Raw genomic sequence first — 14,628 nt, forward strand, 5'->3', positions numbered from 1 at the left:
TGAGTTCTGTCATGGAACCAATGCAGCGCAGACAGCTCAAAATATCAATGAAGTGTTTGGGGAGGATGTGGCTAGTGAAGGCACAGTTCATCAATGGTTTGCCAAGTTGTGTTCTGGTGATTTTAATCTTGAAAATGAGCCACGTGGGTGACAGACTAAGGTGGATAATGATGAGCTGAAAGCTGTAGTGGAAGCGAATCCATCTCAACCTATGCACGAATTAGCAGCAAGGTTTGACGTTTCTATTCCTATAATACTGGACCATTTGAAACAAACGGGCAAGGTAAACAAGCTGGATAGATGGTTCCACGTGAATTAAATGAGCATCCAAAGAGAAATTGTCTCGAAGCTTGCCTTTCTTTGCTGTCACGACATAAAGGTGAGCCATTTCTACACTGTGTTGTTACGCGTGGTGAAAAATGGATTCTTTCTGATAATCGCAAGCCTTCAGCACAATGGTTGGATAAATATGAAGTGCTGAAACACAGACCAAAACCAAATATTCATCAGAAAAAGCTAATGGTGTGCGTTTGGTCCAGTGCTGGTATTATCCACTACAGCTTCGTGAAACCTGGTCAGTCGATGACAGCAGATGTCTCCTGCAGCCAGTTGGACGAAATGATGAGGATGCTTGCGATTAAGCAGCTGAGATTGGTTGATAGACACAGGCCAATCCTCTTGCAAAACAACGCTAAACCACACATCACAAAAACAACACTGCTCAAACTACAGCAGCTGGACTTGGAAACTCCGTCATCCACCATATTCACCAGACCTTGCACCAACTGACTATGCTTCTCTCCAGACTTTGCAGCACTTCTTGCGAGGAAAAATACTCAATTCTCAACAGGCTGTGGAAAATGCCTTTCACAGTTTTGTCGTTACCTACTTTCCAGGTTTCTTCGCTGCTGGCATAAAGAAGCTACCATTACGATGGTAAAACTGTGTTTGATTGTTTAGGTGCACACTTTGATTAACTGTACTGCTTGTTGTTTGAGATATAAATACACTAAACTTTTGATTTGAAATTGGACATTTCATATGTAATGACCTAACGTAGCAGTTCCCCATGAGGCATGTGCTCTATGTAGGAGAGGAAACAGGTTCAGAGAGGGTGAGTGCCCAGCCCAAGGTCAAACTGCCTTCAACTGGTTTGTCTAGAAGGTTGAGTATTTTCCCTATAAAACTGATAAATAATATTCCACAAACAGGTGATGAAACAGATTTAGAGTTCGTTTTTTAAAGTGCTCTTAAATAGTTGGAGTGTTTCTCATATACGCCTGCATGCATACCAGTGCATCTAACATTTTGGAAAAACCTCCCCACCAGCCTCCAGTTTCATTATGCATATTTGTAGATTTAGCAAATAACTGAAGTGGGAATAGGGCCTATATCTAAAGAGGACAGTCGCCTCCGTGGCCTTCCAGTCGTCTTCCCCAGTTAATTGCTGTCGGGCTGATTTGTTCTGTATGGATGTCTGAGTATGTGCGAGTGAGAATCAGTGTGAGCTGTTCCTGCGACAGAGTCTCAGGAACTCAAGTTTGATAACCATGTTTTTAAATAGAACCGTAATTAAGAAGGAAGAAAAGATTGAGAAGGAGGAAGAAAAAAGACTTGAAGACATTAAAAAGGAAGAAAAAGACCAAGATGAGCTGAAACCAGGACCTACAAATCGGTCTAGAGTCACCAAATCAGGTGATGAGAGTCTTCTAAGTGTTCATGAATGGGGCAAATCCTGGCACGGGTAGTGGGGTAGGTAGAGTGTCAAAGAGGAAGTGAGGACGGTGAGCTTTCTGGTAACGTGGCTGAGTTGTGCTGTTTATAGGTAGCGGTTGAAACGAGATGAAATGGCTTAAAGGGGTTTTGTACAACATCAGAAACCTGGAAGTACTCCGGACGGACTAGGTGCACTGTATGGGTATTGTTGGACTTCAGTGGCCTGGGTTTTTGCTTTTCCTGAATCTCTGGCAGATCATAGTGGGATTTGCAGGAGGGAATTGGCCTGGTTCCTTGCAACAAATCTGATGCAATTCTGCAGGTGTGCGATTGAGCTTTTCCTGCATTTATGTTAAAGCTGTATGTGGTAAAACCTCCAAACATCTGTATCTGTTGAAGTGGTTGTATTTGGACAGTGTTGGACAATGCCACTTCTCTTGTCATTTTATATAAGTTTATTGTGCTCTGTACCTTCGAATTTGTATGAGTATCTCCAATGTATTGTGGCAGAAAAATAAACCAACCCCCCTACCTCCCCCAAGGGGTAAAAAACAACCCAACCATCTGGAGCACTGAAATTTGGTATAGCACATTACAAGTTAGATCTTAAGTGCTTGGAGTAATTTACCAGTAATCTCATGAGGAACATGTTTTCAAAATGTTCCTCAAGTATTATAAATCTCCACAAATAAGTCATTGTTCCAGTGGTTAGAGCTGGTTGTTGTGTTGTCGGAAAGAGAATTGATTTGGAAGCCTTTATTGCTATAGATGAATGAAGGTAAGCCCACCCGTCTGGCGAGGCACTCCCTCAGAGACAGCAGTGTCTGCTTCAGAGCACGGGGACCCAGATTCTGCAGAGCTTTACAGAATGTACCGGAGGAATGAAATATAAATTGGCTCTCTTGGAGCTACTAGGATTTCGCGTGGGGGTGGCAGAACTCTGCAGGGCGGGTATGTTTGCATGCACGTTGCAGCATGCACTCCGACTTTGGGTTTCAGTTGTAGTGTGGGAAAAAGTCTCAGCTACTTTTACTTCAGATGTGCAAAGACACGTCAGGGTGCACTAGCCACTTTGTACCTATGTTAATTGTGTTGGTCACAATAGAGATGAGGACCAGAGGCTCCAAAGGCTTGTGTCGGTCACTTGACTGAGGCCCTGTGTGCCCATCCCACGGTCCACCAGAGTGCTGATTGCTATTGGATTGTTGGGGTGTTAGCATGTTTTGATAGATTGCTGTGTTTTTGTCCCGAAGGAAGCAGAGGAATGGAACGCACAGTGGTGATGGATAAATCGAAAGGAGAGCCTGTCATTAGTGTGAAAACCACAAGCAGGTCAAAAGAGAGAGTAAGTATTGCTTCTGCCACCTCTTGGCCAGCTGTTTTTGATGGTGGTTTAATGACCACTTTGATTTGTATTATGAAAACAACTTTGTTTCAGCTTTAAGATCTTAAGAGTTCTTTGAATTACTCAGGAGGTATGTTAATTGTTTAGATTATATACACAGACACAAAATTAAATTCTGAAACTTTTCGCAGAACAGTACTTACCAATGTTTGCTTTCCTTAACGTGCTGGCCTCTCACTGGTTCTTGTCAGGTTATACCGTCGTCTGGACGGACACTCGATTGACACACAACACCCCACCCACCATCGGATAGGATGGGTCTGGCCCCAGGCTCTTCCACTGGGTTTCCTCTTCGGTTGATCTAATAGCAGTTTATTAATAGTCTTTTCATTGGTTTTCTAGTCTTTTATTAAATTAACTAAAAGAAAAGTAGAGCCCAACCTAAAATGGAGTATCTTTCATTTTATGAGATAAGGAACATCATTCTTGAACTATACACACAGCTGGACAAACAGCTGTATAATTTTGCATATTCTACTCTGGAAAACAGAAAAAAACTCTCTGCTTCGCAGCTGCAGGTTCTAGCTAAGACTAGAGGAAACATTAATGAGGAAATACTGCTCTTTTAGTGAGTGCAAAGTTAATGGTATTCATCCATATTCATCTAAGAACACTTTGTGTTAAGACATAATTTTTTAAAATGAACATTTGGATTCTGTAAAGCAGTAATTCCTACTGCCATTTTTCATACGGGCTACATGAAAATCATAAAATACAAAGAAATCCAGAGTAGAAAACAGAGATCCATAATCTTACCAGCCAAATACCTCTATCATTAAAAAATCAGTGATAATTCACATGTGATCAGAGCATTGAGTTAGCACAGAGAGATACAAGCAAGATGGAAGGTGCTCTGCCTCTGCATGGTCCCCTCAGCTTCCTCTCAAAGGACATTGAACATGCGTCACACACACACGCTGTAGGACCACCAGCGAAGGATCGTGCTGGAACTTGCTGGTGTGCACCTTGCTTTTTTTGTATAATATGCCTTGGAGGTCTTTACATACAGAGACGTACAGTTGAGCCTTCTTCCTTTCTTTTTTTAACTTGTTTATTTTGAAATAGTTAAAGTGCTGTTCAGAAAAGTTATGGGCAGACTTATATTTACTGGCTGTGTATCAGGTGCCAGGTCACTAGTAAGTGGCTAAGCTGGGCTATGACCCGAGAGTCCCTTTCAGGTACCCTTCCCTGCTGGGCTGCATTCCATGTAGCGGTACCTGAGGGTGTCTGTCCCCTCATCACTGCAGATGAAACCTTCTGCCCGTCCCATAGGCGAAGAGTGTTGTGGTGAGATTTGGGGTGGTGTGTCCTTCCTTGTAAGAAGGTCGTCCTTTCTGGTGTGTCTCTGCTCCCCTGCTCCCCACCCACCCCCTTTTGCAAACTGGTGTGACATCTGGTCTCAACCTCTGCTGTTCTTTTTATCGGGTTGCTTTGCCTTTTATTGCTCTTATTTTTTCCCTTGTGGGAGCTAATTAAGAAAATAAGCCTGAGGAGCTCTTTGAAAATGTCACCTCCCAAGTTCTTGCCTGGAGATTCTGAGTCTGGGCCAGTGGGAGGCCCGGGGTACTGTGTAGTTTAAAAGCTTCATGGGAGAGTCTGGTGTGTGGCCAGTTTGGGTGACGCCTTGGAGAGCCTCAGAAATGGGAGTCAGCCTTACAATTCTGAGTCTTGTCCCAGAAACGGAATATCATGGAAGTTGGCCATAAGTGTTTTATACCTTATTAGGAGCACCGTTTCTCCTTGAAGCATTTTGGCTTTTTCTATTTTAGGGCTGTCTGCCTGCGGCCTGAGCCAACAGTTGAGAAGGGAAACGTGCAGTCAGTCTCCAGCTCTCCAAACAGCTGGCTTGACTGCTGTCCCCCACTGAACCAAGGGGCTGCCATGGCTTTGCGCGGATGTGCCCTGTGGCTCTGAGAGGTCTAGTTTTGTTTTAGATTATATGAGTCATTGGCTCTGCTACAGTAGAAAAACTCGGCCTGTGGGTTTTCTGAGGTTTAGGCCAACCTTTTCTCTTCCGTTAATGCCCTTTGACATTTGAAAGGAAGATTGTGGATTAAGCTACAAAACTCCTACCTGGGGGGAAACAGCCTGTGCTTGGGCCTGTGGTTTGGAAACCACACCTCCCATATAAACCACACGGGACAGAAGAATACTGGGCTAATCCAGACATGCAAATTTAACTTCCACTGTATATTTGCTGCAGTCATTTCTCTGATGTTAATAAACCAATTTTGGTAAACAGAGCTCCAAGAGTCAGGATCGCAAGTCAGAAAGCAAAGAGAAGAGAGACATCTTGTCGTTTGATAAAATCAAAGAACAGAGGGAGCGAGAGCGCCAGAGGCAGCGGGAGCGAGAGATCCGAGAAACGGAGCGACGGAGGTGAGTGGGACCCACCAGGGTTGTGGGCTGGTGACTTACTAGGGGCAGGGGGGACTATCTGCCTCCTTAGCTCTCCTGGAGCCAGAAGTCTGTGCTGGCACTTGGGCTGGCCGTTCTTGTGTGTTCCACCCGAGTCCGAGAGGCAAAGCTCAGCGCCTGTTCACAGCTAGCTTGTGAGACGTGACGGTGGCATAGAAGTCACCAAAGGCCATTTTTGCCCAGCAGCCTTTTCCTCTGGCTGAAGTTGGAAGTTGGCCGTGTGGAAAGCTCTCACACACGTGGCTTAGCTGGAGTGGGTCCCTGGTGTCGAGGCCTTGGTCTTCCCCACTGAAACTTTCTGCATAAGTAAGGCCAAAAGCTGCAACTGGAATTCAGTTGTCATTTTATTGCAGCACCGGAATGGGGCAGTTTTGTCACAGGTGTTAGTCATAGGAAAGGCTTCCCTGAAGTGTCTGCATCGAGCCGTGTCTGTCTCTCCCAGCTGCAGCGCCTTCGCCGCTCACGCCCTCTGCTGCCGGGACGGTTTATTGACATGAGGTTCGAAGGAGACTTTTCCCCTCCACTTTTACATCCTGACATCTCGTGTCAGCTTCTCCGGACTTCCCTTGTCGCTTTTCCTCAAATGTTCAGTAAAACAAAAGCTTTATGTCTTGGTATTTGGGGACCTTTCCTGCACTCACATGGGTGATGTGGAAACTTTCCAGTTATGCTACATTTGCTTTTCTAAACTGAGCTAATCGCATCCTTTCTGCAGATGGAGCTTTAGGACAGAAAAGCCCACTGAGCGGCTTTTTTTCCTTACAACTTGCTCCTCCTCGGTTTGGAGCCTCTCCAGGCACCGTCAGAGAGTGAGAGTGTGGCCGACACTGCTCAGGCTTGGAAAAGGGCTTTCAGAGCGACCAGGCAGGTCCCAGTGTGCGGGAAAGTGAGACCTTGGCCCTGGCCGTGGTGCTCAGCCAGTAAACCGTGGGCCCTCTGTTGCCTGGTGCCTGTCCCCATGCCTTCCCAGGTTCTGTTCAAAGGATACTGTCACTGAAAATACAGCCTTTTTTGAGGAAAGGTGTGAAAATAAGACACGCTCATAGCCTGTAATAAGAAATCAGAACCGTTTTTCACCCCTCGGGTGGCTACGGTGGTCGTTTCTCCAGGGGTTTCCCGTGCACGGCACCTTTGTGGTAGCCATCATCAAGCACCTGTGGTGCATCTTTCCCTTTACAGTCACAGTTTCCAAAACTTGTAGATGACATCGAGTCCTGCACCGGCCTCGTCTTGTGCGTTTTTGGGCCAAGCTCTACTGTCTCTGGCCCGGCGCCTGTCTTGTTGGGAAAAGGTGGAGTTTGGGGGCTCCGGGCAGCTCGGTGAGAGCGGGTCCCGGGTGCCCCGTCCTGGTGGCTGGTAGGCGAGCCTCCGTGGCGCTGTAATTCAGGGTGGCCTCTCTGTGTCCCTGCAGGGAGCGGGAGCAGCGGGAGCGGGAGCAGCGCCTCGAGGCCTTCCACGAGCGGAAGGAGAAGGTGCGCCTGCAGCGCGAGCGCCTGCAGCTGGAGTGCCAGCGGCAGCGGCTGGAGCGCGAGCGCATGGAGCGGGAGCGGCTGGAGCGGGAGCGCATGCGTGTGGAGCGCGAGCGCAGGAAGGAGCAGGAGCGCATCCACCGCGAGCGCGAGGAGCTGCGGCGCCAGCAGGAGCAGCTGCGCTACGAGCAGGAGCGGCGGCCCGCGGTGCGGCGGCCCTACGACCTGGACCGGTGAGAGCCTGAGGCCTGCGTGGAGGCGGTGGCAGCTTCCCTGCCTATCTCCTGGGCTGGAGAATTAAATTTAACATGGAGGCTGGCCCCTCTGTAGAACTCACTGCCACTGCCGCAAGATTATGTAGTTCACTGTCACCTTCCAGTGGCTGTGCAACTTTTTTTTTTTTTTTTTGTCCCATTTGAGTTATTTTTCAGGGAATCTCGTTGGTTGCCACTTGCTGAAGAGCGTGTGATGCCTTTCCTCTTAGGTTCCCCATGGAGCGTAACTGTTCTCTTTTTGTGTTATGAGACAGCCAGACATCCATTAGGCCCAAGTTGGCCATGCCATCTCTGTTGGTCTAGCGTGTCCTTGTAGACGAGAGGCAGAGCAGGCGCTGTGGAAAAGGAAATTGCCTCCTGGCTTGGAAAGTAGGTTTATTGGTCTCTAGCTTCTCCAAACGGCTTAATTGACCGTCACCCGTCACCCCACTCCCCGTGAGCCTAGTTTTCTGGTAAAAATCAGGAAGAAGATAATTGGATGCTGTCCTGAGCCGTATGTAGTTCACTATCACCCGACCTAATTCCCTTTGCTTCTGCAAAAAACTCAGAGGGAGGTTCAGGTTCTCATAGACGACGGGGAAGGTAAAAATGTGGCAACTCAAATTCCATTCCAGAAGAATCAAATATTTCATTTCACTTGAATTTGAGCTCACGCGGGGATCAAGGTATTAGCAGCCTTGCGAGACAATTAGCTCACAGCAGTGCTTTCTTCAGGATTGTCAGATGAGAACACCAGTGTGCCTCTTGGCAGTTTGGGGGATTTTAATTTATCAAATCAAAGCGATAATGATTGAATGTTTAGAGATTAGCCCTGCAGGACATTTTAATGATGCTGGGTCTGGGGAGAGAGCTCCCCTCCTCACCTCCACCCCTTTGCTTTTTCCTCTTTCTCTGTCATAAATGAAATTTGCATTCTTTTTAAAATAATAACCAACAGGCGAGATGATGCCTATTGGCCAGAAAGAAAACGAGTGGTGATGGAGGACAGATACCGCGCCGACTTCCCCCGGCCAGATCACCGCTTCCACGACTTCCACCATCGTGAGCGGGGCCAGTACCAGGACCACGCCATCGACAGGTTAGCCGCCCGTCCCTCCTGCAGCCACAGAGGTGGCAGGCACTGGGACATCGAGCTGTTCGAGTTCTCAGCCTGGTACAGGGATAGGTCTTCATCTCTTCTCTGAAGTCTCACTGACTTGTGGATCACAGTGGGTGACTTTGACCCGCAGAACTTGAGCAAGTTGTTGTTGTAACTAGTGGTCACTTAGAGCATCCTCAGCTTGCCGAGCAGGAAGGCGCCTACAGGCTCCTTTTACCTGCTGTTGTCTTTTCATGGGTAGGCCGGGTGTGGCCCCAGGTAGCGAGCTCTGCCTAAGAGAATGCAGGATGGCTGGAGCCCAGGCACCCCACACTGAGCTCTCTATGGGCCGGCGGGGTGTTCCAGCATGGCCCAGCTCTGGGTTTCACAGTTTCCTGGGGGTCCTTCCACAACTTCTCCCCCTCTTCCCCTCCCCACCTCCCACAGAACCAGGAAGGGCTTGGAAGAGGGCCTGGCCCAGCCTCCTCGTGTGTATATACCAGAGGAAGCAGGTTTAGGGAAGAGGTGTGACTTGCCTAGGCCAGCTGGGGCTCCGGGGCTCAAACCTGGGCTTCGTCCACCAGCAGCGGCTCCTGTGCCAGTAAACTACAAAGAGAATTGACTGGAGAATGTGCAGAATTTCTCATTTGGCTTTGCTTTTTGAGGGTCTAGGTGAGTTTTTGGCCAGTGCCTGCCTGCCGTTTTTTTTTTTTTTCCCCCCAGTGCCTTTTAAAATCAGGAATATATCTAGATTATTAAAAAGGCAGTTTTCCAGTCGAAGAAGCCTGTCTGTGGGTTTCTCACTGTGCTCCCCTGGGCTGCATATTCTTGAGCCGTTTGCCGCTCATTAGCTCCTCCATGAGGGATGCCAGAGTGGGAGGACGGCAGGGCAGGCTGAAAAGCCACTGGCGTAATTGCGGCTTTCGTTGGTGTGAGATTCGGTGAGTCACCTGTGTGGGGTCAGACGGAGGTTAGGGATCAGGGAGGCTTCCCTTTGTCTGTTGCCCTGACTTTGGTAACTGGGCTGCACATAAATTAGATGTTGACTTCCTGGTGTGGGTCTTTATTTCTGAGACTTCTCTGAGGAATTTTAGTTCAATAACATCTTTATTCCCTCCTTCTTGGGATCCCACTTCATTCCTGGCCGCAGGAAAAAGCCTTTGAATTGGAGCTAGCTCGTCTCTTTTTTTCCCAGGCCAGTGAGCTGTACTTCCTCTGTGGTGGAATAGAGTGAGTGTCCCGGTTGTGAAGCTCTTGTATGGCCTGCGGAAATGTGCGGTGCCGCCAGCGGTCGTTTGAATGAGATACTTTCCTTTTGCAGGAGGGAAGGTTCAAGGCCAGTGGTGGAAGAGAGAGACGGCCAGGTGAGTACAGCCCAGACGCCCAGCCTGGGGCCAGCTCTCTGCAGTTGGCCTGCAGCTGGCTTCTGTGCCAGAGAGGGGACAGCTTAGTCACATTGTGGGTGGAAGTGTCAGTTGCCAGTGATTAGAAGTACAAATTTCTGATTGTTTTCTAATTAGTGATTCTATGTAGTTTTCTAACGTGCGGGGCGTGTTCTTGGTTAATTTTATCTAGCAGAAACTGCAAGTATCTCTTGGTTGTCCACTTACTTAGAGAGCCTTCGAGTCCTGGCACTGTGGGGTAGCCCGGAGTACCCAAATGGTGGCATAGGTAGTCATCGTTTAGCCCACATTTGCCGAGGCCTGGGGCATTGTCCCTCGCTCTCAGGTCCTACGCTGGGGACTGGGAACTGAAGACCACGAGGTGGTCCCTGCGTGTCTGTGGTGATGTGGTGGTGCCCGTGCTGGGTGAGCAGTGTGAGCTCAGGCAGGAGCAGCACGGTTGAGAGGTGGGAGACAGGCGTCAGAATATTGGCTTTGATTCCACGTGTGGTGGCTCATGCCTGTAATCTCAGCACTTTGGGAGGCCTAGGTAGGAGGATCACTTGAGGCCAAGAGTTTAAGACGACCCCGGGCAACATAGTGAGACCCCATCTGTAAAAAAAATAAATAAATTAGCCAGGTGTAGTGGTGCATGCCTGTAGTCCCAGCTCCTTTGGAGGCTCAGGCCAGGAGTTTGAGCTGTAGTGAGGTGAGCTATGATCACACCGCTGCACTTTAGCCTGGGCAACAGAGCAAGACTTTGTCTCTTCAAAAGAAAAAAAGGAGAATAGGGGCTTTTAAAAACAGGGCTGTGAGAGAACATGAGACCATTCTGACTCCTGAGGTTTGCTGGGTCCTGTGGGATTGGTTGCCCAGGGATACCGGAAGGCTGGTGTCAGAGGGGCCTGGCCCACCCCAGGGGCACCAGAAAGGAGGCCTCCCGACTCTCAGGCAGGACAGGGCTAAGTGGCTCTTCTCATGAACCTTGAGCAGTGCCAGTGAGGGCCATTAGGCACAGGCTCTCTGCGCTCGTGGGGCAGGAGGGTGATGCTGCAGCACCGGCTTAGGTGAGTCGGTGATGGAGCTGGGGCGTGGGAGAAGGGGAGTCCGAAGGCAGGGGACCTCTGGGAGCAGACGGTCAGCAGAGCAGGGCTCAGCTGGGGTCGGGGCAGGCCTCTAAGCCACCCCCACTGCTGCCTGGGTCTGTGATGAACAGGCCTCCTGGAAGTGGGTGCCACAGAGGAGTGACATGGTCAGAGAGTCACTCTGTACTCTTGTGCCCTCTAGCACTACTCAGACGACCGCCATGGCCACGGAGGACCCCCAGAGCGGCACGGCCGGGACTCCCGTGATGGCTGGGGGGGCTACGGCTCTGACAAGAGGCTGAGTGAAGGCCGGGGGCTGCCTCCTCCCCCCAGGTTAGTGCACAGGGCCATCGGTCCTCGCCTGATCAGAGGTCAGTGCCTGGTTGTGCACATCCCCAAGGTGCGGTTCAGCCGTTGGGAGCCTTAGGACAGGCTACTCAGGGGTCCTGCCATTTGAAACCCCTGATTCGAGAAGGCCAGGTTCTCACAAGGAAAGACAGCAGGCTCTTGGGGGTGGGGCCGTACTGGGTGACCTGGACAGCCCTTCCTCACTTAGTGGGGTTGGGGTCACCCTGCAGGTGTGTCTCAGTCACTGGGGTTCCTCACCTGTTGGAGGGGACAGTCCTGAAGCTCTTAGTGTGGCTCCTGTGGTGAGCGGTAGAGAAGCTTCGCCGCCACCATATTGTCTCTTTAGGGTCTCCTCGGATCCTTTTTCTCTGACCCCTGCTTACCCTGGGCTGGGGCTTCTCAACCCTGGCCCCCCGTTAGAATGAATCTCTTGTGGGGACCCTCACCCTGGGGCAGCTGGGTGGGGATCTTTGTGGGCGGAACTCGGATGGCAGGTTAGTGAGGCCCCTCTCCCCCAGGACTCGAACATGCTGTTCAGTGTGGAGGACGCCGGGCCAGGTCCTCCCCTGGGTGTCCAAGGCTACCTTCCTGCTGACACTATGGCTGGTGGGCAGCCCCAAGCCTCATCAGCTTTGGGGTTGACCCAGGACTTGTCAGGGGGGATCCGGGTGCCTCATTGTGGTTTCTTTGGTCAGCTGCAGTGGCCCCTGCACAGCTGTGCTCCCTTCCCGGCCAGCCCATCTCCTCCCCGCTGTCTGGGCTGGCTGCACGGTCGCTGGGGGCAGAACCATCTCCTGGTGCTGCCCCTGCCATGTCCGCTCCTTTCCTCTGCGTGACTGGTGTCCTGTCTGTGTCTCCAAGCGCAGCCTCTGTGCTGATGGGACAAGGCTCTTGGCGCATCGCCCCTCCGGGGGCTGCTTCCGTCTGGCCCCTGCTCAGCGCAATGGGGCGGCTTTTGTCTTCCCTGGTGCCGTCCCTCCCTCCAGCTGATAGGTACTTCCACCTTTGCGGGGGACTTTGACCTGGAGCCGTGCTGGGGACTCCAAGACACCAGGAGTTGCTATCGTGTGTGTGGCACAGACGGTGGCCACAGTCTGATCAATTACTGTAACGTGTTCTCTTCCGAGCGACCTACTTAACACAGGTCCTGTAATACCATGTAGTCCTTTTTGCTGTAAATACCTGTGGGAAACGTAAATGGGAGAACTCACCCTCGAAACAGGAGCTTGTAGTGAGCAGTGGCCCTGTGCCTTTGGGTCACCTGGGGGCAGACAGCTACACACATTGGCTTTCCGGTCTTTTTGGGGGCAGCGTTACATTTGCTTTGCGGGTGGGTATTAGGGGCTCTGCTGGGTTCCCAGTCCTGGTTCCCTCTGGGGCTTCTGAGCCAGGCGGGCCCGGCTCCCACCATGCCCAGCACTCCACACCAGAGTCCACTGGTGCCAGGATGTTGGAACCGCATTGGGATTTTAATCTCCCAGAGTTTTTGTCTGAAACTTTTAAAATAGCTCTGTTAAACTGTAATCCATAAACCACTGCAATTTACCCATTCGAAGTGCGCGGTCTATGGCTTTGAGTACATACACAGAGCTAAGCAGCCGTCGCCGCGGTCAATTTTGGAACATTTTCATCACCTCCAAAAAGAAACCCTGCACCTCTTAGCAGCCATCCCTCCCTCCCCCAGCTCCTGGCAACCATGAATCTTCTGTCTCTGAATTTGCCTGTTGCGGACATTTCCTATAAGTGGAATCACACTGTGTGGCCTGTCGTATCTGGGCACTTTTCACTTTCTAGGGTTTGTCCTTGTTGCCCCTTGTGTCTAGAGCTTCAGTCTTTCGAGTCTGAATATCCCCCTGTATGGCTGAACCGTGTTCTGTGTATCCATTCATCAATGGACGTTTGGGTCCTTTCCACCTTTTAGCTGTTAGGAGTCACACTGCTGGGGACATTCACGTACAGATTTCTTTGGACATGTTTTCATTCTCTCAGGTAGACAGCCGGGAGTGGGATTGCTGGGGTCGGGTGGTAATTCTATGCTTGCCGTTTAGAGGAACCGCCATGCAGTTTTCCACAGTCGCTGCACCGCCGCACGTTCCCACCAGCAGCGTAGCGGGGCTCCGGTTTCTCCACATCCTTGCCAGCGCTATCTGTCTTTTTGATTCTGGTGTCCTAGTGGAGGTGAAGTGGCATCTTGTGGTTTCGATTGGCACTTCCTTGGTGGCACCTTTTCTGTACTTCCCGGCTGTGAGATATCTTTGGGGTTGTATTTGATATATCTTTGAGGAAACATCACTTGGACCATCTGCCCGTTTCTCTCTGACGCCCTCGAGGCAGGGCATGCAGCCACACGGCCTGACTCCAGAGGCACATCCGAACGACTGTCTTTTTCTTTTGGCTCAGGGGTGGCCGGGACTGGGCAGAGCACAGCCAGAGGCTGGAAGAGCATCCAGCACGTGCCTGGCAGGGCGCCATGGACGCAGGCCTAGCAGGCAGGGAGCACACAAGGTGGCAAGGTACGAGGCTGGCTCCTGACCCTTGACCCCAGGGAGTGGGGGTGGCCGTGGTCCCAGGACTCTGCAGACAGAGCCCTTGTCCCCCCAGCATTTCCAGAGGCTTCCCCGAGGAGGGGTGTTTGCAGACTCTCTTCTTTTACAGGTGGTGAGAGAGGGCTGTCGGGGCCCTCGGGACCAGGGCACGTGGCCGGCCGGGGCAACGTGGCAGGGTAAGGAGTGTTGTCCGAGGATGGCGTTGGTTTGCTCCTGCACTTCCTCCCCTTCTTTGCATGTTTGATCAACTTGCTGGGTTGGATGTTTTGAAAACAAACCAAAAAGCAGCTCTTTGCAACTTACGCAAATAACACTCTTCAATTACACGGAATACAGTGTATGCTTATGATTTTTCTCACCTGGAAAAAAAACCAGTCGCGCTCTAAAGGCTGCAGAGTCGTGTGCTGAGTCGTGTTTCGGTGGAAACGTAGAGCACTTCGAGGGGGAAAACGTCTGACTTTGTTCCTAGGCGAGGCGGCTTTGCACAAGGTGGACATTCCCAGGGCGACGTGGTGCCGGGGGGCGGACTGGAAGATGGCGGAGTGGCCAGCCAGGACCGGGACAGCAGAGTCCCGCACCCCCACCCCCACCCGTACCCCCACTTCACCCGCCGCTACTAGGTCCCGCTCCCTGCGAGTTTTCAGGTAGGCAGACGCACTGGTGAATCTCTCAGCCAGAGTTCCCTTGAACTTGTGGAATCTTTTAAAACACAAGCAAATTCTGCCACCGTGTTGTAGCGCGATACAATGTGAACTCACTTTTTTTTTTAAATAAATGGTGTTCTTGTTCTGCCGTTTTTAAGACAAAGTTTCTGTTAACGAGGCATTCCATTTTCCATTAATAAAGTTTACGATTCGCATCCTTGAGTGTGCGTGTGTGCGCGTGAGCATCGAGGTGACCGCAGGG

At 50.7% G+C, this 14,628-nt stretch overlaps 1 protein-coding gene across 1 annotated transcript in view; it reads left to right on the plus strand.

Annotated features, from left to right (window-relative positions):
• Positions 1 to 14,581, plus strand: part of SAFB2 (scaffold attachment factor B2) — a 30,779-nt gene extending 16,198 nt beyond the window's left edge. The window contains exons 12-21 of the mRNA XM_012646128.1: positions 1,524 to 1,695; positions 2,970 to 3,061; positions 5,364 to 5,500; positions 6,951 to 7,241; positions 8,221 to 8,361; positions 9,683 to 9,725; positions 11,031 to 11,161; positions 13,577 to 13,689; positions 13,832 to 13,898; positions 14,192 to 14,581. Of these exons, the coding sequence (XP_012501582.1) occupies positions 1,524 to 1,695; positions 2,970 to 3,061; positions 5,364 to 5,500; positions 6,951 to 7,241; positions 8,221 to 8,361; positions 9,683 to 9,725; positions 11,031 to 11,161; positions 13,577 to 13,689; positions 13,832 to 13,898; positions 14,192 to 14,342 (1,338 nt within the window). The 3' untranslated portion in view covers positions 14,343 to 14,581. The remainder of the gene's footprint in view (positions 1 to 1,523; positions 1,696 to 2,969; positions 3,062 to 5,363; positions 5,501 to 6,950; positions 7,242 to 8,220; positions 8,362 to 9,682; positions 9,726 to 11,030; positions 11,162 to 13,576; positions 13,690 to 13,831; positions 13,899 to 14,191) is intronic.
• Positions 14,582 to 14,628: the final 47 nt, after the last annotated feature.

Source organism: Propithecus coquereli, unplaced genomic scaffold (assembly GCF_000956105.1).
Source record: "Propithecus coquereli isolate 6110/MARCELLA unplaced genomic scaffold, Pcoq_1.0 Scaffold241, whole genome shotgun sequence".
NCBI lineage: Eukaryota > Metazoa > Chordata > Mammalia > Primates > Indriidae > Propithecus > Propithecus coquereli.